This window comes from Leopardus geoffroyi, chromosome A2 (genome assembly GCF_018350155.1).
Source record: "Leopardus geoffroyi isolate Oge1 chromosome A2, O.geoffroyi_Oge1_pat1.0, whole genome shotgun sequence".
Taxonomy (NCBI): Eukaryota; Metazoa; Chordata; class Mammalia; order Carnivora; family Felidae; genus Leopardus; species Leopardus geoffroyi.
The window spans coordinates 169231755-169247223 of NC_059331.1; the positions used below are offsets into that span (position 1 = coordinate 169231755).

The 15469-nt window shown below is 47.7% G+C and overlaps 1 protein-coding gene across 4 annotated transcripts in view; it reads right to left on the reverse strand.

Annotated features, from left to right (window-relative positions):
• Window positions 1-9171: 9171 nt before the first annotated feature.
• ESYT2 (extended synaptotagmin 2) overlaps window positions 9172-15469 on the reverse strand; it is an 82304-nt gene continuing 76006 nt past the window's right edge. For all 4 annotated transcript variants that reach the window (XM_045496363.1, XM_045496364.1, XM_045496361.1 and 1 more), the window contains 4 exons: window positions 14677-14808; window positions 12896-13001; window positions 12039-12088; window positions 9172-11942 (listed from right to left, as the gene is read on the reverse strand). In XM_045496363.1, the coding sequence (XP_045352319.1) occupies window positions 11897-11942; window positions 12039-12088; window positions 12896-13001; window positions 14677-14808 (334 nt within the window). In that variant the 3' untranslated portion in view covers window positions 9172-11896. The remainder of the gene's footprint in view (window positions 11943-12038; window positions 12089-12895; window positions 13002-14676; window positions 14809-15469) is intronic.

Consider the following 15469-nt stretch of genomic DNA (forward strand, 5'->3'; position numbering starts at 1 on the left):
AAGATCAGGACCCGAGCCGAAGTCGGACAGCCAACCGACTGAGCCACCCGGGCGCCCCTATTTTGCTGTCTTTACATTTAACTGTGCTGGTTTAGAAATCACCTCAGTCCTTTCCTCATCCTGAGAAGTCTGTAGAACATGCTGGTGGGATCTGCTATATTCTTGCCACCCTGGCTTCATAACCAGCCCTGAGACCGTGGGTAAATCATTTTCTCTGAGAGCCTGGTTCTCCTGCGGAAGGAGAGGTAGCGCTGAGATCGCTAGTGGCTCCTTCCAGCTCTAAACTTGTACAAGATGTGCAGAAACGAAGGAAACGGCACATCAAACCTCTAAAAGCCTCAGCGTGTTGCCGTGGCTACGGTGCCGCCCGGTGGGACGGAGGCCCCTGAGGTGAGAAAAGGCGTCAGTCGGCCTGCTGTCCAAGGACTGGCCAGGTGACCGCTAGCGGATTCCCATGTCATATTTCCTTTCTCACATGAAGACACACACTTGAAGGGCAATTTTGGTCACCATGCATGCTTCCACTCACGTCCTCCACTCCACACAGCTCTGAAAGATGAGATTTAAAAGAGGAAACAAAAAATGCATAGCTGTGCCCCACGGAGCATATGTGGAACAGGATCCTGAGGACATGGGTTTGCAGTCAGCAGACAGGCAGGTGCGTCCAGAGGGCAAAAGGGCTCTGCATGCACCACAGGGAACAGAGACCAGGTCTGGGCTCACTGCCCACAGCCAAGGGCCAGCTGCACCTGTTTGTCCAGGAAAAGACGGTGACAAGCTCAGAAAGCTGGTACCTATGGCACAGTTAATAGGGAGCCACGGGCCAAGACGTAAGCTTGGGACCAGCAGCCACAGCAAGTCCCCTCTCACTTGGATGCAGGAGCCGTTGTCTCAGATCTCAAGTATCGCCAAGGAGTGGGGTCTCGGAATGTCCTTTAGGACCTGCTCCGGACCAGGGATTAGGAGGGCAAAGATTGGGGAGGGGGTAGGATGAGCTTAGTTGCCCCCCAAATAATCAATATTCTGTAGACCATCTTCTCTGGCCTCAGTGCATTTAAATTAGTAACCAACACCAAAAAGGTAAGGGAAAACATTCTTGGACACTTAAAAATGTCCTGAGAAACTCGTGGAATAGAGTAAGTCCCAGTGGAGATTAGAACACACTTGGATCTAAACGGCAGGGAAGGTACTTACCACACTTGGGAAGTGAAGCTACAGCAGGTGTCGCTCGCTTCACTGAATAAATATAAACCTTTTAAAAGAAATACTGAAAATAAGTTCGATGTAAGACTCTAGGAGCTAGGAAAAGAGCAGCTTAGGAAACCTGAGGTAGATAGAAAGGAAGCAAGCAGATTCTGATACAAAAATGAGAAACAGTTGATGTAATAAACTAAAAAGTAGGGTCTTTACAAAACCAATAAAGTAAACTGACTTCTAGTAGGGTTCCATAATCAAGAAAAAATAGAGGATACAAATAAATAATATTAGGGGCGCATGGGTGGCTCATTCAATTAAGCGTCTGACTTCAGCTCGGGTCATGATCTCACAGTTTGTGGGTTCGAGCTCCGTGTCGGGCTCTTTGCTGACAGCTCGGATCCTGGAGCCTGCTTCGGGTTCCGTGTCTCCCTCTCTCTCTGCCCCTCTCCCACTCATGCTCTGTTTCTGTCTCTGAAAAATAAATACATGTTAAAAAAATTTTAGTAAAAAAACCAAATAAACAAAATTAGGAAATTAAAAGAAAATGCAGCTATGATATAATAGAAATATTAAATTCATAAGAAATATTTTTGCAATAAATTTGAAAGCATAAAGTGGATACTCTTCAAAACTGATTTGGTAAGAAATAAACACATAAACTAATACAAAATTTTGAAACAAATTTTAATCGAAATCTCCCTATTCAAAAGGTAATGGTTCAGAAACTTTTATAGGCAAGTTTCACCAGCTTTTCAAGAAACAGATGATCGCTATCTATACAAATTGTTTCCGAGAACAGAACAAAAGGAAAAAGACTCACCTCACAGGACCACAATCCCAAATAAACCATGTGCACGCAAGCCTTGCCTCAGGCCCTGCTTTCAGGGGAACCTAGGCTCAAACTCAGTTTGAGAAGATGATCTTGGAAGATCTAAACGTACCCACACATGCACATCCACACGTGGGTATGCAGACACATACGCACACATGTGTGACATGCACACACAAACACGCAAGTGCACACACAACACACATGTATGCAGACACGCGTACGCACATGCACGTGGCATGCACATACAAACACGTGTGTGCACACACAACACACGTGTATGCACATGCGACATGTACATACAAACGCGTGTGTGCATGTGCACACATAATACACAGGCGTATGCACACACACGACGTAGATACAAATGTGTGTGCATGCGCACACGCACAGTACACATACGTATGCACACACATGCATGTGACAGGCACATACAAACACACATGGGCACACACATAATACACATGTGTGTAAAGATACGTGTGCGTGGCATGCACAAACACGTGTGTGCACACACAATACACATGTATGCACACGTGTGGTACATACAAACAAGTGTGTGCATGCGCACACACAGTACCACATGTGTATGCAGACACATGCAGACACATGCACATGACACACAAACACGCATGTGTGCACATACATAATACCACGTGTGTGCAGACATGTGTATACACGTGCGTGTGGCACGCACATACAAACACACGTGTGTGCACACACCCACAGTATACACATATCGGTACCACACACGCACGCACACACACATCACTCACAACCACACACATATGTGCATACATGCTCACAATCACACAGAACATAAATACGTGTGTGCATACACAAAACACACACACATGCATCTGCACACGTGTGTACACACGTACATATATATACACAACACACATGGATATATGCACACACTCACACGCACACGTGCTCAAGTAATAGACATACCTGCACACATAACACGCACATACACCCATGTGCCCATGTACTCCCAGTGTACACACCACACACGTGTGCCCACTCACATGTGCATGCACGCACACTTTGGCACACATACTCGCACACACACTCGCGCATGCGCTGGCATACGTATACGTTTGGCCGCTTCCTCACTGGCCTGCATACCGCCTTATACATAGTGTGTGTGCACATAAACATCACTGGCTGGAGAGCATTATCACAGCCTGGCCTTCCTTTTGTGTTTTGAGAAAGTCAACAAGATGCTGCATAGGTTTACATTCTCAAAGAAGAGGAGTACACGAGTGTACAACAAAAAGTTCCCCAAAGCTATTTCCTACACTTGACCAGAGAGAACGAGCAGACTTCGCTAGCTCCTGTGGCCTGAGAGCTCTCCTTTGCCGGGTCCAGACCCTCACGTTCAGGGAGTGGAACCAAACAGAAATGCAGTCACTTGTGTCCGGGACGAAATGGCGACGGTCGAGGCACGTAAAGGAAATGAAACCTAAGCTTACAAGAGTTGACAGCCCTTCTCAGAAACCAGTAGAAGATATTACCAGTTCCCGAAGGCCAAGTCTGTCCACACCATCTCTGGGCTTCCTCGCCCCCTGACTGAGCTTCCCTGATACAAATAAGAAAGAAGGCCACTAGGCAACTGCCGAAAAAGCCAAATCAGTGGCCCATTTACCTCATCAAAACCCCCGTGTCCGTGAGCAACTTGAGACTCACTGCGCCCGGGGCCTTGGGGTCCCCAGCTTGCAGGTCGAAAGCCTGGCAAAAACCCTTCTCCCTGCCTTGTTTTATTCAGTACGCAGAGTTTGGTTTTCGACAAGGGTGTCCGCACGTCAGGGGCGGTGTGACGGACACTTCACCACTTGCGTCTCTGGGCAAGGTTTTGGAAGAACCGTTGCATAGAAAGCGACCCGAGAAGCTTCTGGTGTTATGTTTTCTTTAAGTTACGCGTAGAGTTGAGGCTCATAACTGAGAGTCGAAGCAGCCTGTGCAGAACTGGACAAGCAAAAGGGAACCTTGGCCAAAGCGGACAGGTGTCTTCATATTGAGTATTTGTAAGAAGGAGGAAAGAGAATTCAACACGAGAGAAGCCAGTCTCCATCACCCTGAGATGAGGTTACACAGGGGGCCGCAGTTTTGGTTTTTTTGTTTTGCTGTGGTTTCTTTTTGTTTTATTTTGTGTGTGTTTTAGTTAGGGAACCGCCATTAAAAGCTCTTTCATTATGGACGCCAACCCGACATCGCCGGCGAAGCGATCCCCAGCACGATAGGATTGACCCTCCCCGTTTCATCCAGCGGGGTGTAGGTTCTAGGTAAGTGTGTGTTCTTACAAGACGGGACACTGAGGCCAGCCTGCACGGTGTGGCCCTTGACCCCGTCATCACGTTCGAGGAAAGCCCGCGCTGGGACGGCTCTGGTGTGACCTGGCTGGTCTGCGGTGTCCTCAGGTGCCATCACTTAAAGCACAGTGAGCCAGGCTTCAGAAAACGTGCGTGGCGGGTGCTGGTGGAGAGCACCCGGGTGGATCAGAGGTTCCCTCTGGGAAGAGTCGTGGAGGGAGGGAGGGTGGCTCTTTGGACCTAGAAGCCCCTGGCACCCGCAGGCAGAAGGTGCCGGACGCAGACACATCTGCGGCAGGGCTGAGAGCGGGCTCCCACAGGCCGCGTGTGAAGCTCCCGGCCGACCAAGTGTTCGCCCACTCTGTGTGTGACCTTCCAGTCCCCAAGGCCCGACCAAACCGTCTTAAGAGACGTCGCATCATCTTTCACAAACGTAACGCGGAGTGGGAGAAGCCGGACGTGCCCACACGCCCACCGGAAGCTCGGAACCGACTGAGCCGACCTGTAGGCCGGGCCTCGGGTGGAGCCGCCTCGCGGGTGTGGCCGCCTCGCGGGGGTCCCGGGGGGATGCTCGTCTTCGCTGCGGCGCGGCTCACACAGGACTCCGCTTGTGAACAGTCCAGGCAGGACGGCGAGGGTTTGCGCACGTTTCTGTACGTATTTTATACCACGATGAACAAAAGTGAGAGCAAACTGTGTTGGGCTGCGGAGGCCGCGAATCCTCAGCAAGGCTGGGGGCGGGGGAGGGGGGTTGCTGGAAGCGACCCCCGGAGGAAGGCCGGGCCGACGCATGGCCGCAGGCAGGGCAGGCAGCGGCCCGCATACCACCCCCCTCCCCAGGCGTGTGGGGAAGGCGTTGGCGCTCTTGCCCTTGGACAGACCGGGAGGGACACCACACCAGGAACTCAGGAAAGTCAGGCCGGTGGGGGCCGTGCCTTGGGAACGTGGGTGACAAGACAGCGTAAGGCTGTGGCAGGCCTAAAGGGGGTGGCACCCATGCAGGCAGCAACCCTGGGGGACAGAGCGGCTACAGTGACACGTGCTTGCTGCCTGTCACGCGCCGGCCTCCATGCTTGGCGGGTCCGGTCTCCTTTTTTCCTCTACACCACCTTCCACACAAGTACTATGGCCGTGCCCGCTTTGCAGATGGGAAGCTGGAGGCACAGAGACCTCTCTGACTCGCCCTAGGTCACACAGGGCCAGGAGTGGGGTCTGAACGTGGGCAGTCTCTGAGCCATGTTCCCAACCACTGGGCCGCATTCCTTTCCAGACTCAAGATACTTCGAGTACAGAGAGCAGGGATTATCCAAAGAAATCCAGAAAATTAGAGCGGTCGTAAATAAATGCATGCAAACACGAAAAAGTGACATTAACTCCTTCAGTGCTTCTCGGAGGGCAGGCAGGCTAGCGACAATTTTTTTTTTAATTTTAAATCTGGGAGTGCCTGTTTTTCCAACTTCTCTGAAGGACTGTTTTGTCCAACATGGGACACTTGGCTGCCAGGCTCCCTTCCAGCCCCTGTGTCCGTCCCCCCCGCGCCGGCCTGCACGGCCTGTGGTGAGGACCAGCGGTTATCTTACAGAGAAGTCCTGCGCGAGAAGGGTCTCTCTCGCTCTCAGACTGTCCTGGACAGTTTGACCGTGAAGTGCCTCGGCCAGACCCCCTCACGTGGATCGTACGTGGCGTGCGTGGGTCTCCGTCTGGTTCGGGCAGGATCTCCCAAACGTTCTATCTGGCCCTGCTCGCCACCCCTCACCCCGAGACCCCCTCCTGCGGGCGTCTCTGTTCCCCATACATGGTCTGTTGGCCTGCCTCCAATCTGTCGATTGCTGAAATCTACGGTTGAATTCCTTTAGTAAGTTTGTATCTCATTTATCATAAACTCCAGAACTTCTATTTAGTCCTTTTAATAATCTCTCTCTTTCCTGATACTCTTTATTATTCTCACACTTGCCTTGACTTTGTTTCTTTGAGCATATTTGTAAGCTGATTCAAGGTCTCTGTCCACTTAGGCCCAACATCTGGGCTTCCCGAGGGACGGTTTCCACGGACTGCTCTCCCCCAACGCAGCCCATCCTTTACCACTGCTTTTACACGTCTTATAGCTTTCTGTTGAAAACCGGACATCTAAAATAATAATAGTGTGACAACTCTGTAAACGAGATCCCTCTCCTTCGACTTTGTCTGGCTTAGCAACTTTCTTGGGCTAATTTTCCGAAAGCTGCCTTGTCACGTGCTGCCTCCGAGGTCTCTGCTCAGCTGGCCGTGTAGCTCAGCTAAGCACTGGGGACAGATTTCCTCAGATGCGTAGGGACCGGGCCTTCTCCGTGCACGGCTCTGCAGATGCCCACCCCCTCCTGGTGCCCCAGGGATGCCGGGTTCTTCAGAGCCCTCTGTGCACATCTCATTTCCTAGACTTCTCTTTCAACTGTTTCGCCAACCTGGTACACTGCCCCCAGCAGCCGCCATGGTGCAGAACTGCCACTGATGGGTTTTGATACGGTTTTCCCAGGAGCCAGACGGGCCAACTGGCTCCCGGACGATGCGGCTTTCAGGGGCAGCTCTAAACCCACTCTGTGCCCTCCCTGCTTGGCCGCAGTTCCCACTGCTATTGTAGCCCCCAGGCCGCTGTGTGACTTTTCCTCATTATATTTCCTTTTTTAAAGTGATCTCCACACCCAGTGTGGGGTTCGAACTCACGACCTGAGATCAGGAGGCACACACGCCGCCGACTGAGCCAGCCGGGCGCCCCTCATTACATTTTCTAGGAGCTACTAATCGTGTATGAGACACAGAGATTTATGTTTTTATGACTGGCCTCTTATTAAATACTTGCTGGTAAGTTTTCAGGTTATTTTCTTAGGTTTTACAGGCAGACAATCTTGTATTTGAAAATGACTTCTGGGGCGCTTAGGTGGCTCAGTCGATTTGGGTGTCTGACTTTGGCTCAGGCTATGATCTCACGGTTTGTGAATTCGAGCCCCGCGTCCGGCTCTGTGCTGACCGCTCAGAGCCTGGAGCCTGCTCTGGATTCTGTCTCCCTCTCTCTCTGCCTCTCCCATACTTGTGCTCTTTCTCTCAAAAATAAAGTGTTAAAAAAAAAAGAAAAAAGACTTCCTCCCTACAAAACATAACCTCTCTTTTCTTTTCATATCACATTGCCCAGGGTTTCCAGAATAACACCAAAAAAGGTAGACCTCCTGGCTCCTTCCCTACGTTTGTGCTCAACTGTTGCTCAGATGATCATACTGTTGGCTTTTTCTTGCAGTATTTTTCTTTTTCACGTTTGTCAGTACCTTTCTCTTTAGACTTTACTAAAAACTGTCAATAGGTGTTTGTCTTTAAGTGGAAACTTAAGACAAATTAATGTTAAGGTTTTGCCAGACTTTAGCTTTAGTTTATTCAGTATCTGATTGTTCACAGTGATAAGCAACTAGAAAAAGATTTAGGTGACACCCTTACGATCTGTGCCCTTGAGAGCTGACAGCGCAGCCAGGAAATGGTTTTCAATAACGCAGAACCACGGGCGCCTGGGTGGCTCAGCGGGTTAAGCGTCAGTCTTTTGAGTTCGGCTCCGGTCGTGATCTCACCTTCGTGTCGGGCTCTTCGTTGACAACATGGAGCCTGCTTGGGATTCTCTCTCTGCCCCTCTCCCGTCCTTTCTACCTCTCAAAAATACACTGTAAAAAAGATAAAGCAAAGCACTGCTGTGATGCTAAGTCTATGACTGGAAGCAGCACGGTGCTGAGGCCTTGTAACCGGGGGCGGGGGGTGTTGGTCCGGGACACCCGGGGAAATCCACTCCAAGGCAGGAAGCGAAGGGCAGTGGGAGTCAGCTAGGCCAGGGGCAGGGGAAGGGCAGGTTTGGGGTACTGATGGGAAGGAGGGTGGGAAGTCTGTGGAACCGAGAGGAAGCGTCAGGGGTGAGCGGCACCGTGGAAGGAAATACGGCTGGGAAGGCCTCAGGGCGTGGTATGCTGGGGGGGGGGGGGGCTTTATTCCAAGAGCAAGGGAGAGCGGTAGTGAGTTGGAGACGTGTTTTAAAAGACCGCCTGGCCTGCGGCATGGAGGGTGCAGGCGGAGGGGACGCAGCTCCAGCACTGGGGGTGGCAGGCAGCACGGGCAGGGCCGTGGGCTCCTAGCAAAGCGGACGTCTTCTCGACTTGAACTGAAGGGCCTGGGGTCTGCACGTGGGAGGAAGGCAGAGGGACGGCCGAGGTCTCCACCTCAAGCTCCCGGACAGACGCCGGCAGCCGGACAGAAACACCGCGGGCCCCTCGTGCAGAGGGCTAACAAGGAAGCGCCGGGTTAGCGGGTGTTGAGCCCAGCAGCAGAGTCTGCGTTGCAGACATCAACGTGGACACCAAGTTGTCAAGGGCTGTCAAGCAGAATGCAGAGTAAACATTAAAAGAGGGACTGGGACTAAAACTTGCGTCCGTCCGCATTTACGGTCTGGCTGGAGAACCGGAGGGCCAGGCGTGTGGCCGCGGGCGCCCCGCGGCAGGGGGGGCTCCTCCGGGGCTCCCCCTCCTGCCTCAGCCAGCCTCTCGTCCGCTCTTCTCAGGACTCTGCTTACAAAGCACACAAAAAAGACCGTCGTTTTCTACTTGCGATGGCCTTTCAGATGAGTGTTTTCAAGACTCCGAGTCCAAGGCGGGCAGAGAAGAGCCAAGATGGGAACAAGAGACGAGTATCAACGACCTGATGTTCCTTTGAAAATGAAAGAACTCACAAATAGCATGTATAAAGAATCTACTTACTACTTTTCAAGTTACTTGACCACACGTTAAAAATTTCATTTCAAAAGACAAAGGAAAAACAAATCACAAGTGAGCTAACATAAGAGTTTATTGAATAAATACATGCACTGTCATGTAAAATTAGTTGATCAAAAAGGACATTCTCTAATAATTAAAAAAAGCCCTCTGCTGTTTTCCATCTGCAGTGGCGGACAGCCCGAGTATAAACGCGCACATACGCTGGTCTCCACTGAGCTTCAGTTCCTGAAGAAAAAGGGCTGACCTCCCGACGAACACTATCTCGTAGCACAGAACAGAGTTGCCGTGAGTACAGCAACGATCTGGAACTTGGCAACACCGGCGTCACACTTCCATACGCTAAGGCACAGGAGAAGCAACCCACATGGACAAACAGAACTCAAATCTGTGTAAGTTAATTTTCCTCCCGTTGATTCGGCTCAATACAGAGAAGTTAACGTTCCCTTTTCCTAGACGAATCGGTCATTAAGGAGCAGGGATGCCGATCTGGGGACCCTGGAGTGCGGAGTCCGGCCGTGAGCGGAATTTCTCAGTCCTTCCCACGGAATACCAGAGCTTCCCACTGACCGCTCATTCGGCCATGAAGGACAGAATCACACCTGGAAAGGTTTTTTGTTTTACGTCCTCAGAATCATCCCTTTCCTTCTAAAGAGAAGGAAGCCCGCTGCCAAGGTCCACCTCCAGGCTCCTCCGTCCCTGCGGCACAAGGCGGTGTCATGCTGCCACTGGCTTTCTGCTCTCCCTTGTACTTATTTTCCCTAATTGCTTAGAGCGCTGCCTAAGGTGAATACATACAGCAAGGTGAGCACAAGGCAAAACCCAGATGTTCCGGATGTTGGTAAAATTAACTGGTATTGTAAATTCCAGTGAGCGGTCGTTCACTTTTTATAGATTATGCCAGAGGCCCTTCAACAGACTCAACTGAAAAAAAATCTTCAATAAATCTAATACCATGGACCGACGACTAGGTTTATTAAGTAATTACCTGCCTTTATCGCGCTGCTAAAACACCACCGCAGTTAAATGTTTTGTGGGCACCAATATATTCATCCACTTCCTCCTGTACATTAACATGGGAAATGGTTTATAATGAGGCTTTACAGTGAAGTTCCATCAAGTAGGAAGCAGAGAGATTACACTGGTCTTTATGATTACATGAACCGTGTTGTGAGGCTATAGGCTCCATTATATATAAACCTCCGGTTTAAAGTGTGAACTAAAAGAAGGGTAAGATCTGTTGGCAGGCAGAAGTACGCAAGGTAACAACCAGCATCCACCACAGGCACTTTGGTGTGTTTGGTCACACGGGCCGCCCACGAGTCCGTGGAGTGATTCATGGTAAGATCCCCAGTTTCAACCACAAAGCTCGATTTCCCCAATGTCCTCACACATGATTTCAGAATGTTCTGACAGCTAAGGACTCATTTGCACCATACGGCTTAACATACTGAAAACTCTTTCTGAGTCCGTGCGTGTTTCTCACAGGCGTGCACGGCTTAGACACTGCCACGGAGCCTCAACCCCCAAGAGGTCTGGGACTCGAGGATGTAAAACATGCTTTTAGTAATCTAAACAGAAAAACATATTCCAAAACAAAAACTGTATAACAATATCCCAATACTGAGGTCAGTCACGGCATAAAGTGAGGAAACCCCGGAAACGGCTAATTACAATCACCAGCCGCCGTGCTGGAACCCTGTGGCCCCAACAGTGGCCTCTGTGTTGGGCAAAAGGAAGCCAACGCCACCTCAGCGGTTCTGTCAACGTATGATGTCACACTGACGGGTGAATGAACGAGCTGTTGGTTTTTAAAACAATTTCCTCCTTACCCAGATCCACCCCACAAACTTTATGGTGGCCACATGAGCCTGTCTCTGTCTTCACAGGCTGGGAAAACACTGAAAACTAACAAACCTTATGACCGACTATTTCACAATAGCCTAACTGCTAACACTGAAAATTTGGGTTGTATTTTAGGAAGCGTAAGTGTGTATCTGTACTATTTCATGAATACATTCTATCAAGCAATTAAGACATTTCATGTAAGAAACTTCAAGTTAGTGCACCATGATGACATGACATCCTCTTAGTATTATGTATTACTCAGTTACGCATTTTTCCTTAGAAGCACTTCATCTGACTTCTCAAAAATACATATTTATATTTATAAAAGTGGTAATATTTTGAATATTTTCTTCATTCGTGATGGGCAGAACTATACTTATTTAATATTTAGTCTTTCAGCTTTTCTTTTTAAAAAGAAAATACCACAAAATTGGTCACTGAGAACTTTTCCTGCGAAGACAAAATGATTATGTGTCATAAGAATTTAATAAGTCTTAGAAAAAAAATATATTTCCTTAATCCATTTTCTTCAGAGTTCAAACCAGCAGGTAGAGATTATAAAAAATAGTCTATTTACATGGCAGAGTGTACCTCAGCGATGTACAAAACAAGGCAACAGTAAAGCATATACATAGATCTGCTTCCTCATCGATACAACAGACATACAGCCTTACGCGACACAGTAACTAACTACTACCCTATTATATGCTAGAATAACCGGCAAATACTACAGGAAATTAAACATATAAAATTTAATGATAATATTGGCCAAATATGCCTAAAACGTCAACATGTTTTATAAAACTATTAAGATATGTATAACTAAATACATTGAAATTATAAAAACAATATTGGTACGTCTGTGGGAGGGTGCGCTGCGAGCGCACGAAGGTGGTTGGCACGCCGGGGGGGCTCCTCGTGCCCGGCAGGGACTACGTCACCACGTGTGGTCTCGTGCCATCTTCTGTGAGGTCGTACCTAGGGGTGCATGGGGACATGACAAGAGACATGTGGTCAACCGGGGAAAGTGTTGTGGAATAGACACACGGGGCTCGTCCGTGCTGGGACACTCACCACTGGGTCCAGCCCTTGGCCAGTTCTTCGGACGCCAGACCGACCAACACCTGTGGGTTAAACGACACCTGTAACAGCGGGTGGAGCCCCGATCTCTCTGACCTCCTGCTGCCTCAGTATGGAACCCACTGTTATTTTGAGTCTCTCCCTGTCAATGTTTTTGACCCTGATGACCCCCCGTGAATGATATGGCGGATCGCATCCAAGAGCTCTGCCCTGTATCCAGGTCTCTCCAAGTTCAGTGATGAAGAAGGATCCATGCTGACGATTTACAGGGATATCGGCTCACACTCCATTAGTGCCGGCACAGTGGATCCGGATTATCTGTAAGCGGTACATAATTCAAAACTCCTCTTCCCTAACTCAGCCTCTGTGTACATTTAATGTTAAAGAATATATAATCTTATGCAAGAGTTACATGTGAATTCTGACAAAGACCAGAGTAAATTCAGAGAAATAAAGGCACTAATTTGTTAGAAAAAGAATAGTTGGTCAGTGGAGGAGGCAGAACTGCAAGAGAATATTTTCCTTCATGTTTTCTTTCAATGTGACTCAACATTTCTTTAATTAAAAAATTAATCTTTTCTTCAACTATATGTTCACAGCATTTGTGTGAGTAACATGCCAATAATATGATTATGTAAAAACAATGAAAATAAAGTAATTTTCAAAATGTACTCATATTTTAGATGACATGGCCTTTCATGGTCCACTATTTTATAAATAAGCATTAATCAGAGAGGAAGTCCCCCCCCCCCTTTCCATTGATTTAAGTATAGTCTAAAACAATGCCCTTTGGGTAAGCGCTTAATGTTTATAAGATACAGGAACCGATCACGGTTATTTTTTAAACTTACTTTGCCAAGAAGCCCTTTGTCTTTGGACAGGAAGCCACCACTGTTCTTTACTGCTACATCCAGTGTCCTCCTCTGTACTTCTGGTAATGAAACGCTGAAATCAAAGCTGACACGGGAAAAAGAGGACCTCCCTTAAATTTCTCCATAATGTTGTTGTATTCTCATTATAACCAAAAAACAACCTTTCTGCTTACGAGACAGTTCTAAATGTTATGTTGTTTTTTATTATAAAATTGAGTTCTGTTCAATGTTTGGATCTGGCATTTCATGAAGACTCAAAAACACTTTTTGTTTCCCTTATTTTGCAAACATAACCGAAGACTCTGGCCTCCTAAGTATGTGAAAGGCCGTATGAAAGTGATAAATTACCGAATTCTACCCCTGAAACCAACACTGCATTAATACTACTAATTACTAACATTTAGTAACATGTCAACTAAAATTTAACTAAAAATTAAAAAAAAAATCAAATAAAACAACACTAAGTATGCGAAAGACCCTACTGCCTGTGGCTCCCTCATGTATAGGGACGGGTGTTCTTTGAATGTCTGCCCTGACTCTTCCTAGTAGTTACAATGGGGACTGTGGATGTAGGTAGGACCCACTGGTTTTCTCATCCAGGCCAAAAGACTAAAGAGCAGTGATTACAAAGCCGGGGTGAGTGAAATAAAGAAAAGTAGTATGTGATACAGCTTCATGGAAGGGAAAAGATCCGCAGTGCACTTTTTAATGGCCAAAGTCAGATGCTACAAACAAAAATGCCTCCAGGGAACCAAGTCCTCAAAGCTGGCTGGAGTTCAGCCACTGTGAGTCAGGGTCTCTGGCAAACCAGAGGGCAGAGGGCCTAAGGCCTGGGAGGGATGTGGCTGGAATGTGACCAGCCTTCAGGGAGCTTCAGCAGCTAGAATCCCAGACTTGCAGGGGGCGCGGAGGGGCGTTTCCGAATCCTTAACTTTGGCTGCAACTAAGTGAGAACACTGTCAAAATGTGCTCACACCAGGGACTGGTGCACACCTCCTGTCAGTTTCTGTCTGTGATTTAAAAAGAGTTGCTGGCGTGAACATATGAGAAACAACCAGTCCATTTAAAGATAAATGTAAACAAAAGTGACAGATATTCTGACACCCTTTGACTTTACGATTTCCCAAAATGCTGTTGGTTTTTTTTAGCCGTAGACACTGTAACGTAAGGTAACGAGTTTGCAGACTGAAGCTCTTAAGGGTAGCGCAAGGCCCCCGGAGGTCCTCGAGGTGCTCTCTGGAGATCAGCACCGATGGCAGAAGCAGATATGACCTCTACTAAGACAGACTATTAAAGGGATCTCCGAAAATGTTAGACAATAATGCCATTCTTTTCACTTTTTCATTGTTTTGGAAACTAGTTGTTTTTCAGAAGAATGTTGTATTTTAAGATGTCATAGACTTATTGTTATTTAAAATAAACTTAAAATATACTTATTGTTGAATTCTTAGTTTTTATTTATAAGTCAGAAAAATCAATAGATACAACCGCCCAGAATGGAAGTTCCGCGAGGTCCACAATCACTAGTTTCCCTTCCACAGTGTGTACAGCCTGAACTTACTATGTTTAGCCACTTCTAGACCAAGTTCAAAATGTTCATTTATTTATGTTAACAAGTCCGTGTGTGCTAATCTGGAGTTTTTTCACTGATACTTCCCAACAGTGTGTTGGTTTAAATGCATTAGTCATTCAAAGGTATTGATCAAGCCTTTTTTAATTTCTGAATTCGACAGCCTACCCATCTTGAGTGAGCACCATACCTCTGGTCAAACACGGGGTTCAGTGTTTTCTTTGACACGTGTGTTTTTCTCCTTCCTGACCTCCTCTTGTCTGGTAACAAATACATGCGGACATAGGGGTCAGAGCCATCTTCAGAGAAGGCAATGAGATTTCTTACGACACAAACCAGAGAACACTCGATATTAGAATCTAGGAAAATGACCGTTAGCATCACGTTCAAACTTCCTACTTCGATTTATATTTATTTACACCACTGAGAAGCAGAAAGGAGCAAAGTGAGTTTCTGTCCTCACCCTGTGCTAGCCTGTTGGCGAACGCAACTTTCACCTCCGTTTCTTGAGCCCAGAGTTTGGGGGACATCCTGATACTTGCTCTGCTTTGAAAACGGAAGCTGTTGTTTCTAATGTCCAGCTCTCCCAGTGGGAGGGGATGTGGTTGGCCTCACACCAAGGGAAACCCCATCCTCAGTGCTGCCAGGCTGCTCCCCCAACTCTCTACCCTTCGTTCACCTAAACCTTTCACCTCCTTTGTGCAATCCATGCTGCTCTTCTCCTCGGACACCTGGTCTGAGCCAAACAGAGTCTAGGAGTTAATTATATGCAACCACTTCAAATTATTCACTTACCGATCAACCTGAAAATCTAGTTAGGGGACTATTTGCTGAGAGTCCTCTGCAACAGTAATTATCTCACAGCAAGAATGTATAAGGTGCTCAATCAATAGGTTCAGAACTGAAGTCTACATTTATATAATTTCCTATGTTTCTAACAGCCTTTCATTATTTTTTTTTTAAGTTTATTTATTTACTTTGGG